At 47.6% G+C, this 20,949-nt stretch overlaps 1 protein-coding gene across 1 annotated transcript in view; it reads left to right on the forward strand.

Moving 5' to 3' along the window:
• TTL (tubulin tyrosine ligase) overlaps positions 1–13,917 on the forward strand; it is a 30,120-nt gene extending 16,203 nt beyond the window's left edge. The window contains exons 4-7 of the mRNA XM_088477376.1: positions 6,586–6,721; positions 9,874–10,143; positions 11,029–11,172; positions 12,937–13,917. Coding sequence (XP_088333502.1) covers positions 6,586–6,721; positions 9,874–10,143; positions 11,029–11,172; positions 12,937–13,051 — 665 coding nt within the window. The 3' untranslated portion in view covers positions 13,052–13,917. The remainder of the gene's footprint in view (positions 1–6,585; positions 6,722–9,873; positions 10,144–11,028; positions 11,173–12,936) is intronic.
• Positions 13,918–20,949: the final 7,032 nt, after the last annotated feature.

Genomic DNA, 20,949 nt, shown 5'->3' on the forward strand with positions numbered 1-20,949 from the left:
CAGTCCGCACAGCCTTGGTGATTGAGGACGAAGTTCCCCCAGCGGCTAAATCTAAGTACGCCTTTTTTAAAGATGTGAAGGGCGATGCCACAGTCTTTCCTCTTTCAGGCCAGTTAGTGGACCATTTAGAGGAGGTGTGGAAACAGCCTGGCAAAAGATACCAGCCGCAGAGGCGCCTGGCGGTGGCTTATCCGTTCGCGGATAATTATTTTGCAAAGTGGGAATCCCCTCCACAGGTGGATTCTCACGTGACCCGTCTTGTCCGTAGTGCCACATTGCCGATGCCATCCATGTCCTCCCTTAAGGATGCTACGGACCGCAAGGTGGAGATCTGCCTGAAGTCCACTTATTCCCTTGCGGGGGGGGGCAGCACGACTGGCTATGGCCATTTGCTGGGTTGCCAGAGCGATGGAGTGCTGGGCGGATTCATTAGAGGCATCTTTTGATTCCGACTGTCCGGCCGAACAGGCGGAGTTGATTGGTAATCTCCGTGATTTGGCCACTTATATCAACGAGGCGGCCTTAGATATTAGTACTCTGGTGTCTAGAATTTCTTCAGCAGCGGTGGCTGCTCGTCGCACCTTGTGGCTGCGATCCTGGAAGGCGGACGCAGATTCCAAAAGGGGTCTGGAGGCGTTGCCATTTACCGGAGAAGTTCTCTTCGGTCCGGATCTGGATAAGATTGTGGCCACGCTGGCGGCAGCCAAATCGGCTTGTCTCCCGTCGGCCGCTGCTCCTTCTGGTTCTGGACCATCGTCCTTTCGGTCATCTAGGGCCCAGGGCAGGCCCAAACCACAGTCTTTTCCTCGACAGGCTGGCCCTAAGAAATCGGCCAAGCCCCGGAAGCAGGCATGGAGTACCAGACGTCTGGCCCCCAAGCCGGATGACAAGCCTGCGGCCTGACGGTCCGGGCCTCCCTTTGGGGGATCCCAAAGTGGGAGGCCGCCTGCTGCAGTTCGCCCAGTGTTGGTCGGTCACTACGACAGACACTTGGGTTCTCGAGGTGGTCTCCCACGGGTACGCCCTCTCCTTCCGGCACAGACCCCCGGCTCGATTCTTCACCACGGGTCTACCATCAGACCGGAACAAGGCTACGGAGCTGCGGAAGGTATTGCCCACTATGCTCCAGGCTGGAGTTATAGTGCCTGTTCCATTCTCCCAGAGGGGCCAGGGTTTCTATTCAAATCTTTTTTTGGTACAGAAACCCAATGGGTCGTATCGTCCGATTCTCAACCTCAAAGCTCTCAACAGGTCTTTGCGGGTACCGAAGTTTCGGATGGAGACCCTACGGTCCATCATTCTGGCGCTGGAACCTGGGGACTACATGGTGTCATTGGACATACAGGACGCTTACCTGCATGTCCCTATTCTTTTGCGCCATCAACAGTTCCTCAGGTTTGCAATCCGCAGCGACCACTTCCAGTTTCGGGCGTTACCTTTTGGCCTGGCGACAGCACCATGTGTGTTCACCAAGGTGATGGCGGTCATGGCGGCTTCTCTGCGGCTGCATGGAGTCCGCATGTTGCCGTACTTGGACGACCTTTTATTGGTGGCAGGATCTCCAGAGCTCCTTCTATGCCACTTGGGCCTGACCATTGCGCTACTGCAACGGCACGGCTGGATAATCAACTGGCAGAAGTCCACTCTAATCCCGTCTCGGAGGATTCTGCACCTCGGAGCCTTATTGGACTCGGAACAGCAGAGGATCTTCGTGACGGAGGAAAAGATCTCTGCTTTACAGTCGAGGGTGCGCAGTTGTCTGCTCAGTCGCCGTGTGTCTCTACACTCGACGATGAGGTTACTGGGCTCCATGGTGTCGGTGTTCGACATGGTGGAATATGCCCAGTTTCACTCCAGACCTCTGCAGCACCTGATTCTGTCCAAGTGGAACGGGCTGCCGCAGTCTCTGAAGTCCCAGACAATTGTGCTCACCCCGGAGGTTCGCCTGTCCCTTGCCTGGTGGTTACAGACGACCCATCTCAGCGGGGGACGTCCGTTCTGGGTTCCAAATTGGGTCCCGTTGACAACGGACACCAGTCTTCGGGGCTGGGGAGCAGTTTCGGGTCCACACTTGTTCCAGGGCAGGTGGACGCCGACAGAAGCGGAGCTTCCAATCAATATCTTGGAACTCCGTGCGGTCTTCAATGCTCTCCAGCAGGCACATCGGGTTCTCCAGGGTCGCCCGGTACAGGTGCAGTCGGACAACGCTACCACCGTGGCCTACATAAACAGGCAAGGAGGAACCCGAAGTCGGGCGGCGCTCGTGGAGGTCTCTCGGATCCTGGTATGGGCGGAGCGCAATCTTCCGGCCATATCAGCGGTCTTCATCCCGAGAGTGCTAAATTGGGAGGCGGACTTTCTAAGTCACCAGGACGTTCATCCGGGGGAATGGTCCCTGCACCCGGACATTTTTCAACTGCTGGTGGACAGATGGGGTCATCCAGAGATCGACCTCATGGCGTCCCGGCACAACAACAAGTTGCCGGTGTATGGGTCTCGCACAATAGACGAAGGGGCGTCTCTGGTGGATGCTCTGTCCGTCCGGTGGACGTTCCGGTTCGCATACCTGTTCCCTCCGGTCTCCCTTCTTCCACGGGTAATCCGGAAATTCAAACAGGAAGGAGGGACGCTCCTGTTGATAGCTCCCGTGTGGCCCAGACGGCACTGGTTCTCAGACCTTCAGGGTCTGTCCGTGGACAGTCCTCTGCGGTTGCCGCTACGACCGGACCTTCTGTCTCAGGGTCCCTGCCTTCACCCGGACCTGACTCGGCTGTCTTTGACGGCGTGGCAGTTGAGACGGCCATGCTGAGGTCCCGGGGGTTTTCCAGCTCGGTAGTGCGTACCATGTTGCGAACTCGGAAACCGTCTTCCGCGAGGTTATACCATCGCGTGTGGCATACATTCTTCCAGTGGTGTCGACCGAGAGGTTATGCACCGCGGGAGTTTCGTCTGTCTCGGATTCTCGCCTTCCTACAAGCAGGACTAGATCATGGGCTTCGCCTTGCTTCTTTGAAGGTACAGGTTTCGGCCCTGTCTGTCTGGTTTCAACGTAGGATTGCTACAATCCCGGATGTGCGCACCTTTATGCAAGGTGTTCTCCGCATTCAGCTGCCCTTTGTTCCACCTGTGGCGCCTTGGGATTTGGCTGTGGTCCTGAGGGCTCTTCAAGGACCGCCGTTTGAACCACTGGGCTCAGTGGATCTTAAATGGCTGACAGCTAAGACTGTTTTCCTTCTGGCTATTGCTTCGGCCAGACGTGTTTCTGATTTAGGGGCTCTTTCTTGTAGACCCCCTTTCTTGGTTTTTCATGGGAACAGGGCAGTGCTCCGCACTCGGCCCGAGTTTCTTCCCAAAGTTGTTTCCCAGTTTCATGTTAACGAGGAAATCGTTGTTCCGGCCTTTAACTCACCGGGTCTTTCCGTGGGTGAGGCCTCTTTGGATGTTTTGCGGGCCTTAAGGACTTATGTTGACCGCACTTCTTCATTTAGGAAGTCGGACGCTTTGTTTGTCCTCTATGGCTTCCGTAAAAAGGGTTGGCCTGCCTCAAAGCAAACTTTGGCAGCCTGGATCCGTATGGCTATTTCTGAAGCTTATCTTCATGAAGGCCTATCGGTTCCTCCTTCTCTGAAGGCTCATTCCACTAGGTCTGTGGGTCCTTCGTGGGCAGCTCGACGTGGTGCCTCTGCAGTCCAGATCTGCAAGGCTGCAACGTGGTCCTCTGTCCATACCTTCGTGAGGTATTACAGGTTTGACACCTTCGCCTCTCAGGATGCTTCCTTCGGGCGGCGGATTCTCCTTTCTGCACAGGAGCGTCCCCACCCTTAAAGGATACTGCTTTGGGACATCCCCAAGGTATCCTGTGGATACCCTATGGACCCTGAAGTAGAAAATATGAGATATGGTAAGAACTTACCCTTGTTATCTCTATTTCTATGAACTCCATAGGGTTCCACAGGTCTCCCGCCCTGTCTCCCCTGTGCTGCAGATGGGCTTTGCTCTGGTCACCGGTTTTTCCGTCTCCCTCTGGTGAGAATGTGATTCTTGTGTGTGTCCAGATCTTTTTTCTCTCTCTTCCTTCTCCTCCTCCGGCCTATGGCTTGGTAACTAACTGAGGTGCCTTGGCTCGGGGGCGGGGTATAGGAGGGGGACCTAGTGCATCCTGGGAGGCTGAAAGCTTAACTCTTTGGTGCCCGATGACTGACGTCACACCTATACCCCAAGGCATCCTGTGGAACCCTATGGACTTCGTAGAAATAGAGATAACAAGGGTAAGTTCTTACCATATCTCATATTTTATTCTAATTAAAAAAATAAAAATTGCTAAATTCATAGTATGATCATTTGACTTATTCCATAATGCAATGTATGATAACTTTAATAATGATAACATTTGTAGATCCATTATAAGAATATACTTGCCTGGACTAAAAGCTGTGACTCAGTCTGTCTGTCGGAGTAGAACTAGAGTAGTGGGCAGGAAAGCGCTTAGTGGCAATCTCGCAATATGGAGACTGAGAGCTCTGCGGCCACTTCTGTGCAAAGACAGACACATGGCAGCTAGTTTGATTGGCTACCAGGCTGCCTGTCAGAGCCATGTCTGTTTAGTCCCACTCTGATGAGTAATCCCCCATATAATGGGTTGCAGGTTTTGTATGACTGCGCCAGGCTGCCCTATGTATTTCAAAGTAGTTCCTGCAGTTTACAGTGCTCTTTTCTGCTTTGTTGCATTGGACTTGATAATGTCCTCCTACACTGTGGGCACCAGCAACTGCATTAGGATGAACTGAGATGTCAGATAACACAGCTACAGCCTAACTTTATTACAGAATCCCTCTGAGGCTTTAATTCCACCTGCACAGCCAGTGTAGTAGTATCTAAAAATTGCCAGAACCTTGGCAGCACATTTTTCATATCTGAGCCACAGAGAACTTTATTGTAAGGCTCATTAATCATATCATCTGCCTGATTGTCTTGTAATGAAGGGACAGAAGAGTACACTTTTTATAACTGTGTTTTCTCCCAAGCAGTGTGATAGAAAATAAACCTGAAAACTCAGCTCTTCAGACAGGCTTATTGTATTCCAGAACCACCCACATAGCCTCCATAATCTATCCTAGCCAATTACATCTCCTCTGTACAGTCCATACATAACTGTACATACTTTCTCTTCACGTTCACATCCCGCTGACCATAGACCAACATTCCTGTGTGACTGGGTCATACAGCCAGGGCTGCTGACAGCTCTGACGGGCGTTGCCAATTGGGAAGGTGTGGCCAGACCTTTCCCTTCCGGGGGAAAAAAATGACCGTGTTCACGGCGGCACACACCGCATAGGGTGCGCATGTGTCAGGCGGTGGCGGCGCAGTCATTCCCCCGAAACGCATATAACGCTGGGAGAGAGGTCTGACTACGGCTGCAGCAGCCTCTCTCCCTAGCCCGGCGGCATGCAGCATGTCAGCAGCTTGTGTGCTGGGCTGGGGAGAGAGGCTGCTGCAGAAGAAGTCATTCCTCTCTCCCTGCTGGCCGAACTTCACGGCGGCGGCTGGGGCAGGTTGGGGGCCGGGCTGTAGGACCCGGGCCCCTTCAACAGGCCCGTCCCCGAGTAAATAGTGAACAGTGATAAGGTACCAGCCAATCAGTTCATAACTGCCATCTCACAGGCTGTGATTGAAAAATAGCAGTTAGGAGCTGATTGGCTGGCACCTTATCACCATTTACTTTATCTCCTAAAACAGCTTAGTAAATAGACCCCTATGGACCTTCAGAAATAGTTTTTTTTAGAGGATGGACCCTTTAGTGTATACTAAACCTGGACTTTGTAAGATGCTGCTCTTGACAAGCCATAGGCCATCTCCTGTGAAACCTTTTATGTACATAGCATAGGGGCAGATTATGGGCCTGATACAGAGTTTGGAGAAAATCAGAAAAAGGCAAATTGTATATTGGCAAAACCATGTTGCACTGCAGGTGGGGATGATCTAATGTGCGCAGATAGATTTATAGTTGAAAAAGAGGCGTGTCTGATAGCTTTATTCTAAATGTCAGTGTACAAACAAAGTAGTTGTGGGCTACGTGCAGAAGCAGCCACATTTTCCATGGAGGCAAAAGAATAAATGCGTATTCACCGCTTTCATTGCAGCATGGTTTGGTCCAGGAGCTGTTGCTGTTTTTATTTACCTGTAATTGTGAATCGGGCCTTATGTCATCCTTGCCTACTCTCCCGGGACTGTCTGGAGCCTTCCGATAATCGGGTGCCGCTCCCGACACCCCAAAAGAGTAGGCAAGTCCACCGCATTGTCCACCGGCCCTCCGCGACCCTCCGCACCTGCTGAATCGTGTCATCGTAGCCTCGCCCCCTGCTTTGCAATATCGGCATTATAAAGCAAGGGGCAATGCCGTGATGACGCAATCGCGCTGACACGCCCCCGCTCCGCCCACTTCAGCCACCCCCACCCTCCCTGCTTCACCAACCTGGCAGCCCCCTCCCGGATATGCCTTAGGTGGATTACATGAAAGTAAGAAAAGCATTATATGAAATAAAAGGTGTTATAGCATTCATTTCATTTCTTATTGGTCTCTTTCAGGTGAAGGGATTCTTATATCTTCTGATGCCACAGAGCTCCTAGACTTCATAGACAATCAAGGCCAAGTTCATGTCATTCAGAAATACCTAGAAAACCCCTTGTTACTAGAACCTGGACATCGCAAATTTGATATCAGGTGATATTTATGGTTACCTCTTGCAAATATAGAATTTATTAGGGTAAATGATGAGACTGCTTACTTCTGACAATGTAAATGCCTTATATAATATTTACTGTAGCCTTTCAATGTGCGTTTTTATTCCAACATCATCAAATGCTCTTAAACATTCCACAATCTGTTTATTCCAAAGCACTTTGGGGAAGATGTATCAGACCTTGGAGAGAGATAAAGTACCACTCAATCAGCTTCTAGCTGTCAATTTTCAATCAGCTTCTGTCATTTATCAACAAGATTTAAGAGATTTTTAACTCGTTACATATGTAAATGCTGCTTCTGCTATTTAACGTCCCTTTATAGCACTGTTTTCCTGCTGCTTTTCAGCAGCGCTATTTTGTTTACTGACTCCCATTTAAAATCTATGGTAAACTGTATTTACAAACGAGCAGTATTTTGAACTTACCACTCGTTGTCTGATTTGGATTTGTCCCTGCTGCAGTGCTTGTTATCTAGCTCCGACGAGCGCTATGGGGACGGCTGGGGGAGCATCCGGGTCCTTACTCACAATTCACTGCTGCAGCTCCTTTTCCGCCCCTTTCATCCTTCTTTCCGCCCCTTTCATCCTACTTTACGCCCCTTTCATCCTACTCTCTGCCTCCTAGTCTCCGCCCCCTCCCTGATTTTCATCTTTGATTTATTTTTAATTAATTTTTATTTTTTCCGGTGGCACACCCTTCCTCCATGGCTCCCTCCAGCAGCAGCCGGCAGACTGCCTTCCATTCTTCCTGCACCTCCTTCCACTCTCCCACAGCAGCCGCCTGCACCATCTTCCTCCCTGCTCCAGCAGGAAGAAAGAAGCTGGAGAACCCCCCTACCACACTACCGCAGCAGCATACGGCACCCCCTTCGCAGCAGCCGGCAGTCCACCCTCCCACAGCAGCAGGCTGCAGCCCCTTCCTCCCTGGCTCTCTCCCGCAGCAGCTGGCGGCACCCCATACCTCCCTCCCTCCTGCAGCCCAGCAGACGGATGGCTACAGCAAGATCGCTGTGAGGCAGTGGGAGCAGCCTCCTTCCCCAGCCCAGCACACAGCAGCTTGTGCCAGGCAGCAAGACGCCCACTTGCGCACGTCATCTCCTGGAATTGCTTGAAAACATTGGTACATCGAGCACCAGCTGCTGCGATCGCAGCGTTTGAGGTTGACTATACCCTGCCGCAAGCACTGCGAGCACTTCAGTGTGAAATACAACCAAGTGACGTGTCCTATAACGCTGCCTTTTAATTATGCACGCCTCTGAAACGGCGTTGAAACAATCAAGCACGCCTGCGTTTGCACCTCCACTCCCCCATTTCCAGTGGACTACACCTGTCACCACCCACAAACGGCTTCTCCTGTCACTCATTTTGCTGAGCTGTCTATGCGCAACGAGCGAATGCATTCTGATCTTTCGCAGTGGTTTGCACACACGCATTGCGATGGATACGCATGCGCAGAATGCAACTGTCGGTCAGCTACGAGCGTTTGCATCCTAGCAAATGGGTCTGAATCAGCTCCTGAATTCTAAAGGGTGAAATTTTTTCCCCACAAATAATTTCATGTTGGGTCATTTTGTTTAATAAGTAAATGAAAAACTGTATCATTTTTGTGTTTTATTTATTGGGTTCACTTTTATTTATTTTTATGACTTAATGAAGATCTGATCACATTTAACATATTTATGGTCACTATTATGCAAAAATTATGACATTTTACAGAGTTAAAAATTTGTTGAGCATCACTGTGTATAAGCGTGTCTATTCTGCGCAAGTGCACCAACATTACACCATATCTAGATTTGTGCGTATCTTAGATATGCATTCCCTTCCGCCTTCGGAGGTGGAATCGTGAGTTGGGTACAGTAATGGCATGTTCAGTTCACTTGGAGATGTGACATAATAAGACTTCGGTGTGTCCCTCGATGCCTCTTAGGAACCGTATGTTTTGCAGGCATTGGAGACTTGATACAAAGATTCTTGTAGGTGATGATGATGCCTGCAGGCAGCACAGTCAAGCCGCTTCTGATTGGCTGTTTGTGTATTGATCCCTCTAGTAATTAATTAGTATCACATCTAGATTAGTACAAGAAAGAAGATTCCCATTGGATTTTTAATGAGTAATCATCGGATTTTGGTATGTTTGTATTTCATTACAAATGAAGGCAAATGTGACATTTGGAATTCTTAATAACACTATGAGGACTCTCTTCTCATGTGTTCTATATATGACATTCCACTGAATAACACTGTGTACCAATGGATTAGTACGACTTTTGACTCTCAAATTTACTGCTAATGCAATGAAGTAGTATTTCTGTGCTATTGTTAGTCGTAAATATGCACGTACTGTAACAGAAATACTGATGTTTTGGGGTTGAACATTTTGGCACACTTTTTAGCAACATAATCTTTAAATGTACATTCAGAGCGCAAAATGTGTAAAATTTAAACGAGGCCCAAAGAGTTCTTTATTCTTCAAATGGCTTTCTTACACTCTTGCAAAGATATGAAAAACCTTGAAGTGAAAATGTAATTATCATTATGGGTAGGATGGATGACGCATCGTATTCGAGGTGCGATGCATCCCACCACTCATCTCATGCATGCTGGCGTTGGTAACGCCAGTATGCATGAAGAAAATCACAAAGGACAGCTTTCTCGATAAGCGCTGTCCTTCGCGAAGGAGGGACTTCTGACACGTGCCGCGGAGGGTGTTGGGAGGGATCTGATTGGATCCCTCTCACGGCACTCTCTGAATAGAAGCCCAGGCGTTACCCACCGCATCCAAGCAATGCACTCCGGGGCTTGGTGCATATGAGAAATGCAGTCAAACCAGCATTTTGGGGGTTTAAATGCATTTCTCCCATTGCTGTATCCCGCCCTATATGTCTTCATAATAGGACCAGAGTGTCTTTTATTTTATTATATTTAATAAAGTGCCTGTCTGAACCCTGCAGTGGTGATGTGGTTTGGAGTTTGAATACACATAGATTGATGTGTACATATATAAATGGTGTACTGCAGATCATATAAATGACATTTTAAAAATATTTTTTCTGTTAAATGTGGATCAGCGAAAGAGTTTTTTTCTTTAGCATTTCTTATCTTTCTATTGTTTGTTGTTGGTGTCTTCTAGGAGCTGGGTCCTTGTGGACAATCAGTACAACATCTACCTGTATCGAGAGGGTGTGCTCAGAACGTCCTCTGATCCGTACAATGACGCTGACTTCCAGGACATGACCAGTCACCTAACCAATCACTGTATTCAGAAGGAACACTCTAAAAACTATGGGCGCTACGAGGACGGGAACGAGATGTTCTTTGAAGAATTCAATCAGTACCTTGTGACCTCCCTTAACATTAATCTAGAAAACAGCATCCTTTGGCAGATAAAGCAAATAATAAGGTATTAAATTGTTTTGGCCAGACTTTTCATGGAGGGAACCACATGAACCATGCAAAATATAATAAGAAAAAGGGTGTCTGTTTGCCTATTACTGAATACAAAACCTGTTGTTTTGCCAACTAGTGGTGTTTGTAGCGTATACAAAGCCCACTGGGTGGCAACGACCACCAGTTATACCATACAGTTCTTGCGGCTGATGCAGAGTTGGAAGTAACCCGAGCGTACATTACTCAGAGCAAATGTGCACGGAAATATGGTGTATTATTGCCCAAATGCAGAGCTGTGTGTATCTTGAGATGCGTGCACCTCTTCATTAGCATCATATTTACCTGGTTTACTACTAATGGTTACTGTGTACTTGCACTTGCTCTATACTAGGTAAAACAAAATGGGCCTCTTAACAAGTGTATTTGCACTTATGTGCTGGTCTGCAGGGCTCACATTTACATTCTCAATGACGTTTGCCTATGTGAGAACACCTCTTCCCACCCCAGTTCCGCCTCTTCAGTCATAAGGGATGATGCATCCATATTACATATGACTCTGCATAGCCACATTTTCGTGGCCTCATTTTCTGAGCAGACACAGTGCAAATTCACGCAACATACAATTTGCAAACTGGCATACACACAACACCGTATCAACCCCATCAACATTAGCTGCAGTACGTTCTAGTAAAGAGACCCATGAGTATGCTTTCTTACTTTCTCCAGTTTAGCTTTCAGTCAGTTGTTGTGTGTTGGTCCATCTTTATACGCTAAACCAAACTTGACACTGCGGATCACACTGTTGACTCTCTTCCATTACCCTGGTAATAGACAGATTGTCCTGGTTTAGATGTATAAGATTATTTTGTAAAGCATCCATAACTCTCATTCCATTCAGGATCTGTCTGACTTGTATAGAACCAGCAATCAGCACTAAGTATCTGCCCTACCAGAGTTTCCAGCTCTTTGGCTTTGACTTCATGGTGGATGAAGATTTGAAGGTCTGGTTGATTGAAGTCAATGGTGCCCCAGCCTGTGCACAGTAAGACATTTTGTGGATATATTTCATCCAATGCTTCTTTTCCTTTGTGTTCTTAAAATGTTGTGAATTTTTCTAAGGAACTTGCCTTTGTTTGGTAGCGAGGGACGTAACGATTTGAAGGTTAAAATTGTAAATGGAGCTAGTTTCCTAAACTTAACACCATTTTTTGGAATTTTTACATTGTGTGGATCATAAAGACTTTTAACACTACGCAATGCTGCATATACATTCCTACTTGGAAGAACCGCAGTATAAAACATAGAAATATCTGCATATATCATTATTCTAATCACAGCTGCAATATTTTCCTAAAGCATGTCACTTCATTTCAGTGGGATTGTGCATTACATGTAGAGACACCATTGAAATGAATGTACAATTGGCATGAATGCCACTTCCCAAGGATTCCCCCCCCCACATAATATTTTGACGTCTTATTAAGGCAGGGAACTCCTGGTGCCCCCCTTACCAGCAGCCAAGCTTCTTGTGCTTCCCACATAGCTACTAATGACACTATGGGTCAATTTATTATTCTGTCATTCTTCAGTGGGACTCCTAACAAGCAGATTGCAGCATCTCATAAGTTTAGATTTTGTTTTCCCTTGTGTTACAAATAATGAATATACCTCTTGGATTACAACTACATAATATATATATATTTATGAATACAATTAATATTTGGTGGAGTTTTCAGTTTTGACTTCAATAACAGTTGATTAAACCATCATGGGTGTGTGTATTATTTACATATTTGAACTATTTTGATATAATAGATATGGGTCACCATAACATTATACTAAGACCACTAAGGTAACAAACTTGCCACTCCAGTGGTTGCGATATTCCTCATTACTTTGGCCTCCTCCAACCCAGGAGGCCGAGAGGACCCTCAATGCATTTCATTGCAAATCTTGTAATCCCTGCATTGACCAGTCTGGCTGGTTTATTCTGTGACAAGAGTACCCCACACTGATGGTCTCTCAGGTGTAGAATGATTACCTTAACATTCACTATAGCAGATGGGACCCCATGTTTATTGCCCTTTTGTTTTGAAGGGAACCAGCCTTGGCTATATAGTGCTGGGGCTGAATGAGGAATTTGTAAGGGGCGCTGCTTGATTTCAATTGTCCATTCATTTCAATAGGGTTTCTGCTTATATCACACATACTGCAAACCCCATTGAAATAATAGGTATTTAAAATTAATGGGAAACAAAATCAGTATATCTTACATACTTGTGACAAACATATCAACCACATAGATGTTTATCAGATGTGTTTTCACATGCAGTTTGCACTTACAAAACACTAGTGGGTGAGGGGCCAAACCTGAAAAAAAGAAAAAAGAGATTTAGGGTTGGGAGGGGCGTGACCAACTCAATTCAAAATGGGAGTGTAGAAAAAAAGCTGCCCAATATTTGTGGGCTACATGCAAAAGCAACCAGTATTTACCCTGCATGCAAAATAAAAAATATATTTTCCCCCCCTTGCATTGCACCATGGTTTGTCTAGGTGCTCCTTTTATGTTTTGATATACTCCTAATTCAGAATCAGGCAGTTAATGTTTTGAATAAAGTTTATTTTCTGTGTTTAAAATAAACTAAATTACATTGAACATGACCATGCCTTTCCCTACATTGTCCCTGGTATACCCTATAGCTCTGCTCCTCATAGTGACTGTATGAGGAAACTTTAAGATAGTATTACAATACTGAGGATACCTTTTGACAGACATCTCAGTATCTTTACTGTTTACCATTTATAGGAAGCTGTATGCAGAACTGTGCCAAGGTATTGTGGATCTGGCCATCTCCAGTGTCTTTCCACTCAGCGACACTGAGAAGAAGGAGACCCAGGATAATATATTCATCAAGCTTTGAAGTCTCTGCTTTATCTACATTCACAAGCACTGCTGTCCCATATTTATTGTTAGAGATTCAACTCAATGTTCTCACCCTGTATCATGCCAAATGGACGGATAAGAGGTCTTTTCTAGAAGACGATACAGTGAAATTGTTGGTGAAGACTCCAGGATGAGATGAAGTACACTGGACAATGCCTAGCTTCTATGTTTTTGCAAGCCAAACCTTTTTTTTATATACAGTACATATATTATTTTTAACTTTCCATTTTTTTCTTAATTAAAGAGTAAATGAAGGATGCAGATGTAGTCTAAGCTTGAGTGTTTTTTATGGAAGTATAGCGCACCGATACTTTCCTGTCTGTGAATTTAGGGAGTTTGTAATCATCTATAAGAAGCAAAGCCCACAAGAAAGAGAATCATTTGTGACTCCAGTCTTCTTGTGGGGTTTATTGAGCGGAAACTTTCTTGATGCAATTTAGTGCCTTAGCTTCCCACTGCTTTTTCAGCTTCTTGTCCTAGGTTTTTCTTTTTCTTTCTTCTTTGGGTTGGGTGGGAGGTGGATTTGGATGATGAGTTCTCTAGAACAGACCACAAGTCAATTTGTGTGTCTTACAATGTGTTTGAATTGAATATAAGTATTTTATTTGTGTATACATATTTATTTCAATAACACACTGTCCAGACCAGTTCCCTTATTAAAGGGATATATACCTGATTTATAAATTGCGCTTTGATATACTTTTTTTTTTTTTACTTTTTGGGCACAAGTTATTCAGCACAGAGTATTCAACTTCTTTCTTCTTCAGGGTCCATAGGGGGTCCACAGGGTTGACCTTGGGGTATAGTTTGGGAACCAAATCCGGACACCACGCAGTTAAAGCTTTCAGCTCCCAGGATGCACTGGGTCCACTTTCCCTATAACCCCGCCCCCAAGCCAGAGGCACCTCAGTTTAAGTTGGTGCCCGGCCGGAGTCGGTCACCGTTAATGCAGGGGGGCTGATATAGCAGCCCCTAAGCTACTTTTACTTTAAGAGTTTTGATTTAATTTTATTTCTTTTTTAACTCTTCAGAGCGGCAGCGGCAGACTGTCCAGTGGACGTCTAACCTGCCACTCCTACACCCCGGCGGCGCTGCGACGTCAGTACAGATCTAGGGATCGCGGCGGGACCCCAGAGTCTGTACTAGCTGGGCTCTGGAGGTATCCCAAGGCTGCAGCCGGATCGACAGGGACTGGCAAGATCGCGGGTCACCGCTTGCGGTGACCCATGTGTGTATCCTGCAGTCTTCTGCCTCCGGTCTCTGGGGACAGACTGAAGGCGCTAGCAGCGGCGGCTGGCCTCACCTCTGCGGCGTGTGACCGCTAGACCACCAGGGAGTTATGCCGGCAGCGGGAAACGGCGTCCCGGGGGTTAGTTAATTGCTAGTAAGTGGAGGCAGCCTTCCCTGTCTAGCGGCTCCTCCCCTTAGCTCAGCGCGCCTTTCCAGCGCATGGTCTGGCGTCCCTTAGCTGCTTCCTCTGTGGGCCACGCTTCCTCTGAGGTCTCCAGGTGGCCATTTTCCTTTATGGATGCAGCAGATCTCCTAGGATGTCAGTGAGTCCAGTCCCCCTGCGTACCTCACCGTTTGGGTATGTGTACACAGCGCTATAGCCTTCCCAGTCACTGAATCTGGGCAGTTGAATGTAGCGACATTTGCAGTATATTATATGTAATGTTTATGTATATATATATTTCTGCATTGTATGTGACTTATGCTAGTGCTGTCTGTGCTTTTTCTCTCACCTGTCAGTGTATATCTATCCCTTTTCTTTACAATCTACCTTAATACAGGTGTACCTAGGGTGGTTCTGAGACCTCACATATATATATATACTTGTCAATATTTGTGAGGTTGGTCACATACTGTTGCGTGCTGCGCGTTGCCATATTTTAGATGGAACTGTGTGTTGCATACGCTGATAATGGGTCCCTGCAGCTAATCCTAGCGCCAATCAGGACCAGTATAGCGCTGCTTGATATTTCCATAATGATTGTTGGTCAGATATGTCTGACCAGGAAATAGAGCATGATACTGCACCCATTTTTGCTATCCTGCATGTCATGTGCTGCAGGTGTGTGTACGGAGGATTTGACTCAGGAAGGGTTGTATTTAAGGTGCCATCAGGTACCGGGCCCCTTACAGGACCCCCTTGGGCGGTTTGTTTCTCAAGACCCAGGCCTCCATTGCGGATCGCCTGGCGGCCCCCATAGTTGTAACCCACTTGGGGTTACCTCAACATGCTACCCTTCCCTCTCAGGGTATTTTGCAGTTCTTGCGGTTTACCCCTGTGACACAGACTATCGCTCCCTACCGGGGGTTTTTCACAGTACATGCAATTCCCTCAGGCACCACAACAGTCTGTCATTTCCCTTGCAGGGTTTATCATAACAGCCACCCTGGGTGGATGTCGTTTCTACGAAACACAAGATGGCGTAGTAAACGCCCTGTGGTTACTTCACAGTCTGCACTGTCTAACACAGATCGTCAGCTAAGAGAGTATTGGATGATGTTTCGAACTCCTATCCCTTTCACACGAGGGGGAGCCTAAAACGAGTATTGTTATACCTGCTTGGGTGCTGGTGGTCAAGTCCATCTTAGTTATAGAGGATGTTGAACCTGCACCTAAAAAAATCAAGCATTAAAGTGTCTTTGGCTGTTTTCCCCCTCTCTGACCAGCGGGTGGATCACATGGCGGGGATCTGGCAATCGCCAGATTGGAGGTATCACAAAAGCGTTTCGCCTCTTGTTACTCATTCCCTGACGGTCATTGCGGGTAATAGGGGTCACCTCCGGGGGTGGATTCTCATGTTACTCGTCTCATTAAGAGCATTACTACACCTCCCATCCCTGCTCTGACGGATTCTACGGATACGTAGGTGGTAGCTTTGCCTGAAATCAATATACTCTCTTTCAGGGGCTGTCACTTGCTTGGCTAATGCTATTGAGAGATGGGCTGATGCATATGTAGACCGTTTTTCCCTCAAAAAACTTCTGGCGATCAGATGTCTCTTGCTGCTCACATTCAAGATGCAGTTTTCATATGTTGGAGTAACAACATTGGATACCAGTCTCCTAAACTTCAGGGTTTCGGCTGCGACTGTATCTGCCCACCACCCTATGGATGCGTTCCTGTAAGGCAGAGATGGACTCCTAGACAGGCTTTAAAATGGATTACCCTATAATGGGGAGATCTTGTTTGGCCCTGACCTTGACAAGATTGGAGCAAAGTTGGCAGTATCACAAAATTACATTTCCGCCTTCAGCTACTTCCACTACAAGACCTCGGACTACATCTGTTTAGTCCTTTTGTCCTCAAGGAAAGCCTAAAGGCCAGTCTTTTCCTAGACTGTCGGCCTCCATGAGGCCCGCTATACCCGGAGCCAAGCAGACCTGGAACTCCAGACGCCCTGCTTCTAAACCTGAGGATACACCCTCCGCCTGACGGGACAGGCCTTCATCTGGGGGATCCCAGAGTGAGATACCGACTTTTTCAGTTCGCCCAGTGCTGGTGTCCGGTCAAGACGGATGCTTGGGTAAGAGTTGAAGTCTCTCACGGGTACGCCTTCTCATTGCTCAGATGGCCTCCCCACATGTTTTGCTACACATGCCCTTCTTCAGACCCGAGCAAGGCCTTACAAATCCAGAAAGCTATACAGTCCTTGCGCTAAGCAGGGGTAATTATGCCAGCCCCACTATCTCAGTGAGAGACTGGTTATCCTATTTTCTTTCTGGTGCAGAGGCCGAATGGTCCTCATTGGCCTATCCTCTATCTGAAATCCCTAAACCAATTCCTAAAAGGTGCCTAGGTTCAGGAGGGAACCCCTATGCTCCATCATACAAGCTATGGAACCTGGGGACTTTATGGTATCACTGGATATTCAGGACACGTACCTACTGGTACCTATAGAGCCCTCTCATCAGCATTACCTTAGGTTTGCTGTGCCACAGCAACACTTCCAATTTTCGGGCTCTGCCCTTTGGACTGTCCACAGCCCCACTGGGGTTTACCAGATTTATGGCTTTTATGACAGGCCATCTGTTCAGGGTATCCGACTGCACCTGTATCTGGACGGCCTCCTGCTCTTGCAGGATCACCAGGCTGCTTTAAAGCCATTTCCAGTTAACCATTGCTTTCATTCACAAGCACGAATGGTTAATCAACTGGGAAAAAGTCCTCCCTGAATCCCTCACAGGGTATGATTCATCTGGGAGCCCTGCTGGATTCTCAGAATCAGAGAATCCTTCTGAGGATGTCTCCTCAGTCGACAAGTGTCATTACACTCAGTAATGCGGTTTCTGGTATCCAGGTTGTCTACCTTCGGAAGGGTGGAATATGCTCAGTTCCATTCCAGGCCTTTGCAAAAACTGATCCTCTCCAGATGGAACGGGTTTCTCCGTCGGATTACTATTCAGACGATGATGCTCTCTCCGGAGGTGCGTCTGTCTCTATCTGGGTGGCTATGGCCATCTCATCTCACCAAGGGTCACCCCTTTTTGGATCCCGTACTGGGTAATCCTTACAACAGACGCCAGTCTCTGGGGCGCAGTGACAGGTCCGCACTCCTTTCGGGGCAGTTGGACGTCTGTCGATTCCACCCTGCAACTCAACTTATTGGAACTTCAAGCTGTCTTGGGCCCTCGCTCTGGCCTAACACATACTTCTCGGTAAACCTGTAAAGGTTCAGTCCAACAATGTCACAACAGTGGCTTACATCTAGGAGACACTCGAAGTTGGGCAGCAATGACAGGCATGTCACACGTTCTGACATAGATCAAGGGTCTCCTCCCGGCCATCTCTGCAGTGTTCATTAGGGAGTTCTCCATGGGGAAGCGGACTTCCTCAGCCGTCACAACGTGCATCCCGTGGACTGGTTTCTTCTCCAAGAGAGGTTTCTACTCCTAGTGAGCAGAGTGGGCCTCCCAGAGGTGGTACTCATGGCCTCCTGACTCTTATCACGCACAGCTGGTGTTAGGGTCCAGAACTGGGGGTACTGAAGCCACCTTCGGTGATGCGTCACTGAAGTGGTCCTTCCAATTTGTGTACCTGTTTTCCTCTGGTCTCCCTTCTTCCTTAAGTTCTTCGGAAGTTCAATCAAGACGGAGGTACTGTCCTGCTGGTGGCTCCAGATTGACCCAGACGTCACTGGTTCTTAGATTTGCGGAGTCTCTCCATCGACACTCTGTTCTTGCTGCCTCAATATCCGGACTTGTTGTCTCAGGGTCCTTGCCTTTCCTTGGACCTGGATCGTTTGTCTTTGCCTGTGTCTCTACTGTGGTCCTAAGGCTTCTCTGGCTCTGTCACCATCGGGATGTTTAGAGCACGTAGGCCAGCTTTTTGCTGAGATCTATTACAGAATGTGACATAATGCTTATGGTATCGTACCTGTAGCTATGATCCTCAGGTGTTTAGGATTTCCAGAAGTTCTGGCATCCTTCCAGCTGGCTTAGGTGTAGCCCTCCGCTTGGCCTTCCTGAAAGTGCGGGTCTCTCCACTGTCAATATGGTTCGGATGTGGAATTGTTCCACTCTCGGGTATCCAGACCCCCTTCGGGGTGTTTTCTGAATTCTACCTCCCTTTATCCCCCCTAGGGGCTCCTTGGGATTTGGCAATGGTTCTTCGTGCCTTCCTGGGGCCTCAATTTGAACCACTAGTTTGGATAGCCCTTACGTGGTTTGTGGCTTCGACTCTCTTTCTTATGGTGTTTGCATCTGCCAGGAGAGTGTCGGAATTGGGAGCGTTCTCATGTGGCTCCCTCTGCTGGATATTTCACCAAGACAGGGTTGTGAGTCGCACTTGCCCTGTGTTTCTTCTTAAAGTGGTTTTTAAGTTCCATATTATTCAGGAACTTATTGCACCAACATTTCAGTCTCCAGTTCTCTCGGCTGGGGTGGCCTCATTGACTGTGGTCCAGCCTCTCCAAATTTACGTGGTCCGTTCAAGTTCCTTCTGGAAATCTCCTTATTTGTGGTCTATGGATTTCACAGGAAAGGATGGCCGGCCGATAGACATACGAAGCCATCTAGCCAATGTCTGTTTATCTCAGGGCCTACACATAGGAAGGCCTTTCTGTTTCTGTTGATGCTTATTCTACTTGGGCTGTGGGCCCCTCGTGGGCGGCTCGCTGTGGCGCCTCTGCTGTTCTGCCTTGCAAGGTGGCCACATGGTCTTCTGTCCACACCTTCACAGGTTCTATGCATTGGATTCCTATGCCTCTCAGGATGCTTCCTTTGGGTGACTGATTCTCCTCTCATCACAGGAGCATCCCCTCCCTTATAAGGACTGCTTTGGGACATCCCCAAGTCAACCCTGTGGACCCCCTATGAACCCTGAAGAAGAAAATGAGAGATATGGTAAGAACTTACCCTTGTTATCTCTCTTTCTTTGAAGTCCATAGGGTCCACAGGGCACCCGACCCTGACGCACCTGGCTTCATATGGGCTGTGTTACTGGTCACCGGTTTCCTGTCTCCTTCTCTGTGAGTATAGTTCTTGAGTGTTCCAGTCTGCTCTCTTTCTTTCCTCCTCCGTCCTTTGGCTACTTACAAACTGAGGTGCCTCTGGTTTGGGGGCAGGGTTATAGGGAGAGTGAACCCAGTGCATCCTGGGTGCTGAAAGCTTTAACTGTGTGGTGCCCGGATTTGGTTCCCAACCTATACCCCAAGGTCAACCCTGTGGACCCTATGGATTTTGAAGAAAGAGAGATAACAAGGGTAAGTTCTTACCATATCTTTCATTTTCTTTCTTATTCCATTTACTATGAGAGGTGGTGGCCATACTGCTTCCTGCTGAGCTAAAATCAGCTATATGCGCTGGAGCAGTGCCCTCTGTAGCCAGTTTCATGCAAAATGGCAGAATATTTCTTGCCTTTATGAAGTAGCAACTTTTCAATAAATCCTGTATTAAACATGCAAGTATCCTTGTTTTGTTATGGAGGAGCTCTAAAACATATTTTTTAAGTCATTTATTTCCGTTTAATGTACTGTTCCTTAAAATAAACCAGGCCACTTATGAATTTAATAATCACTTATGGAGGAATTGGTATGAAATACAGATGGACGGGAAGCCGACTGTCAGTACACTGGCAGCGGCATCCCGATGGTTCAAATCCCGACAGGGGAACGGTAAGTAATGTCCCTCTGTCCTATTTACCCCTAACCTTCCTTTCCTGTATCCTAATAGTAATCCTCCCTACCCCGCACCCTATCCCTCACGGTAAGTGCCTAATCGCCCTCCCCGGTGGTGCCTGAACCTAATCCCCCCTGCCCGGAGCCTAAACCTAACCTCCCCCCTGCCCGGAGCCTAACGCTAACCCCCCCGGGGCTCCTAAACCTAAGTCGTTGTCCCCCACGGCTGATACTCACCTTTCCGCGATGTCCTTATGATCGGGATGCCGTCTGTCAGGAACCCGCCGTTGGCATCCCGAGTCATGTCGGGATTTCGGCGCCGGTGTTGTCTCGGAGTTCAAGATTCCGATGCCGGGGTATCGGCAGACGGCATCCCGCTTGTCGGGATCCTTACCGCATCCCCTTATGGAGTTAGCCATTGTTCATGTGTCCTGAGTTTCTGACATCCACTTCTTTCTGACTGTTTCATCCATATTGTATATAGTATATATACTATATGCCATATCTCCCAACACTGGGAGTTTGTAAATGGAGGCATGGCCATCTCAGGTGTATATAGCAAAAAACTAAATTGCCTGCCATTTCTAGGGTGATACACCCCCAGTACATCAGACTATCCCTCTGTCCTAATCGCATGACAGTGAGATAGTCCCCTCAAGTTGTGACTTTTCCACCGAAATCAGAGCAATTGGAAGGTATATGCCCTTTTATTCCATGACGCCAACGCTTACCTGAAGCTAGCAGCTGCATT

The sequence above is a fragment of the Taudactylus pleione genome, unplaced genomic scaffold, assembly GCF_031769625.1.
Source record: "Taudactylus pleione unplaced genomic scaffold, aTauple2 ptg000201l, whole genome shotgun sequence".
In the NCBI taxonomy this organism is placed as follows: Eukaryota; Metazoa; Chordata; class Amphibia; order Anura; family Myobatrachidae; genus Taudactylus; species Taudactylus pleione.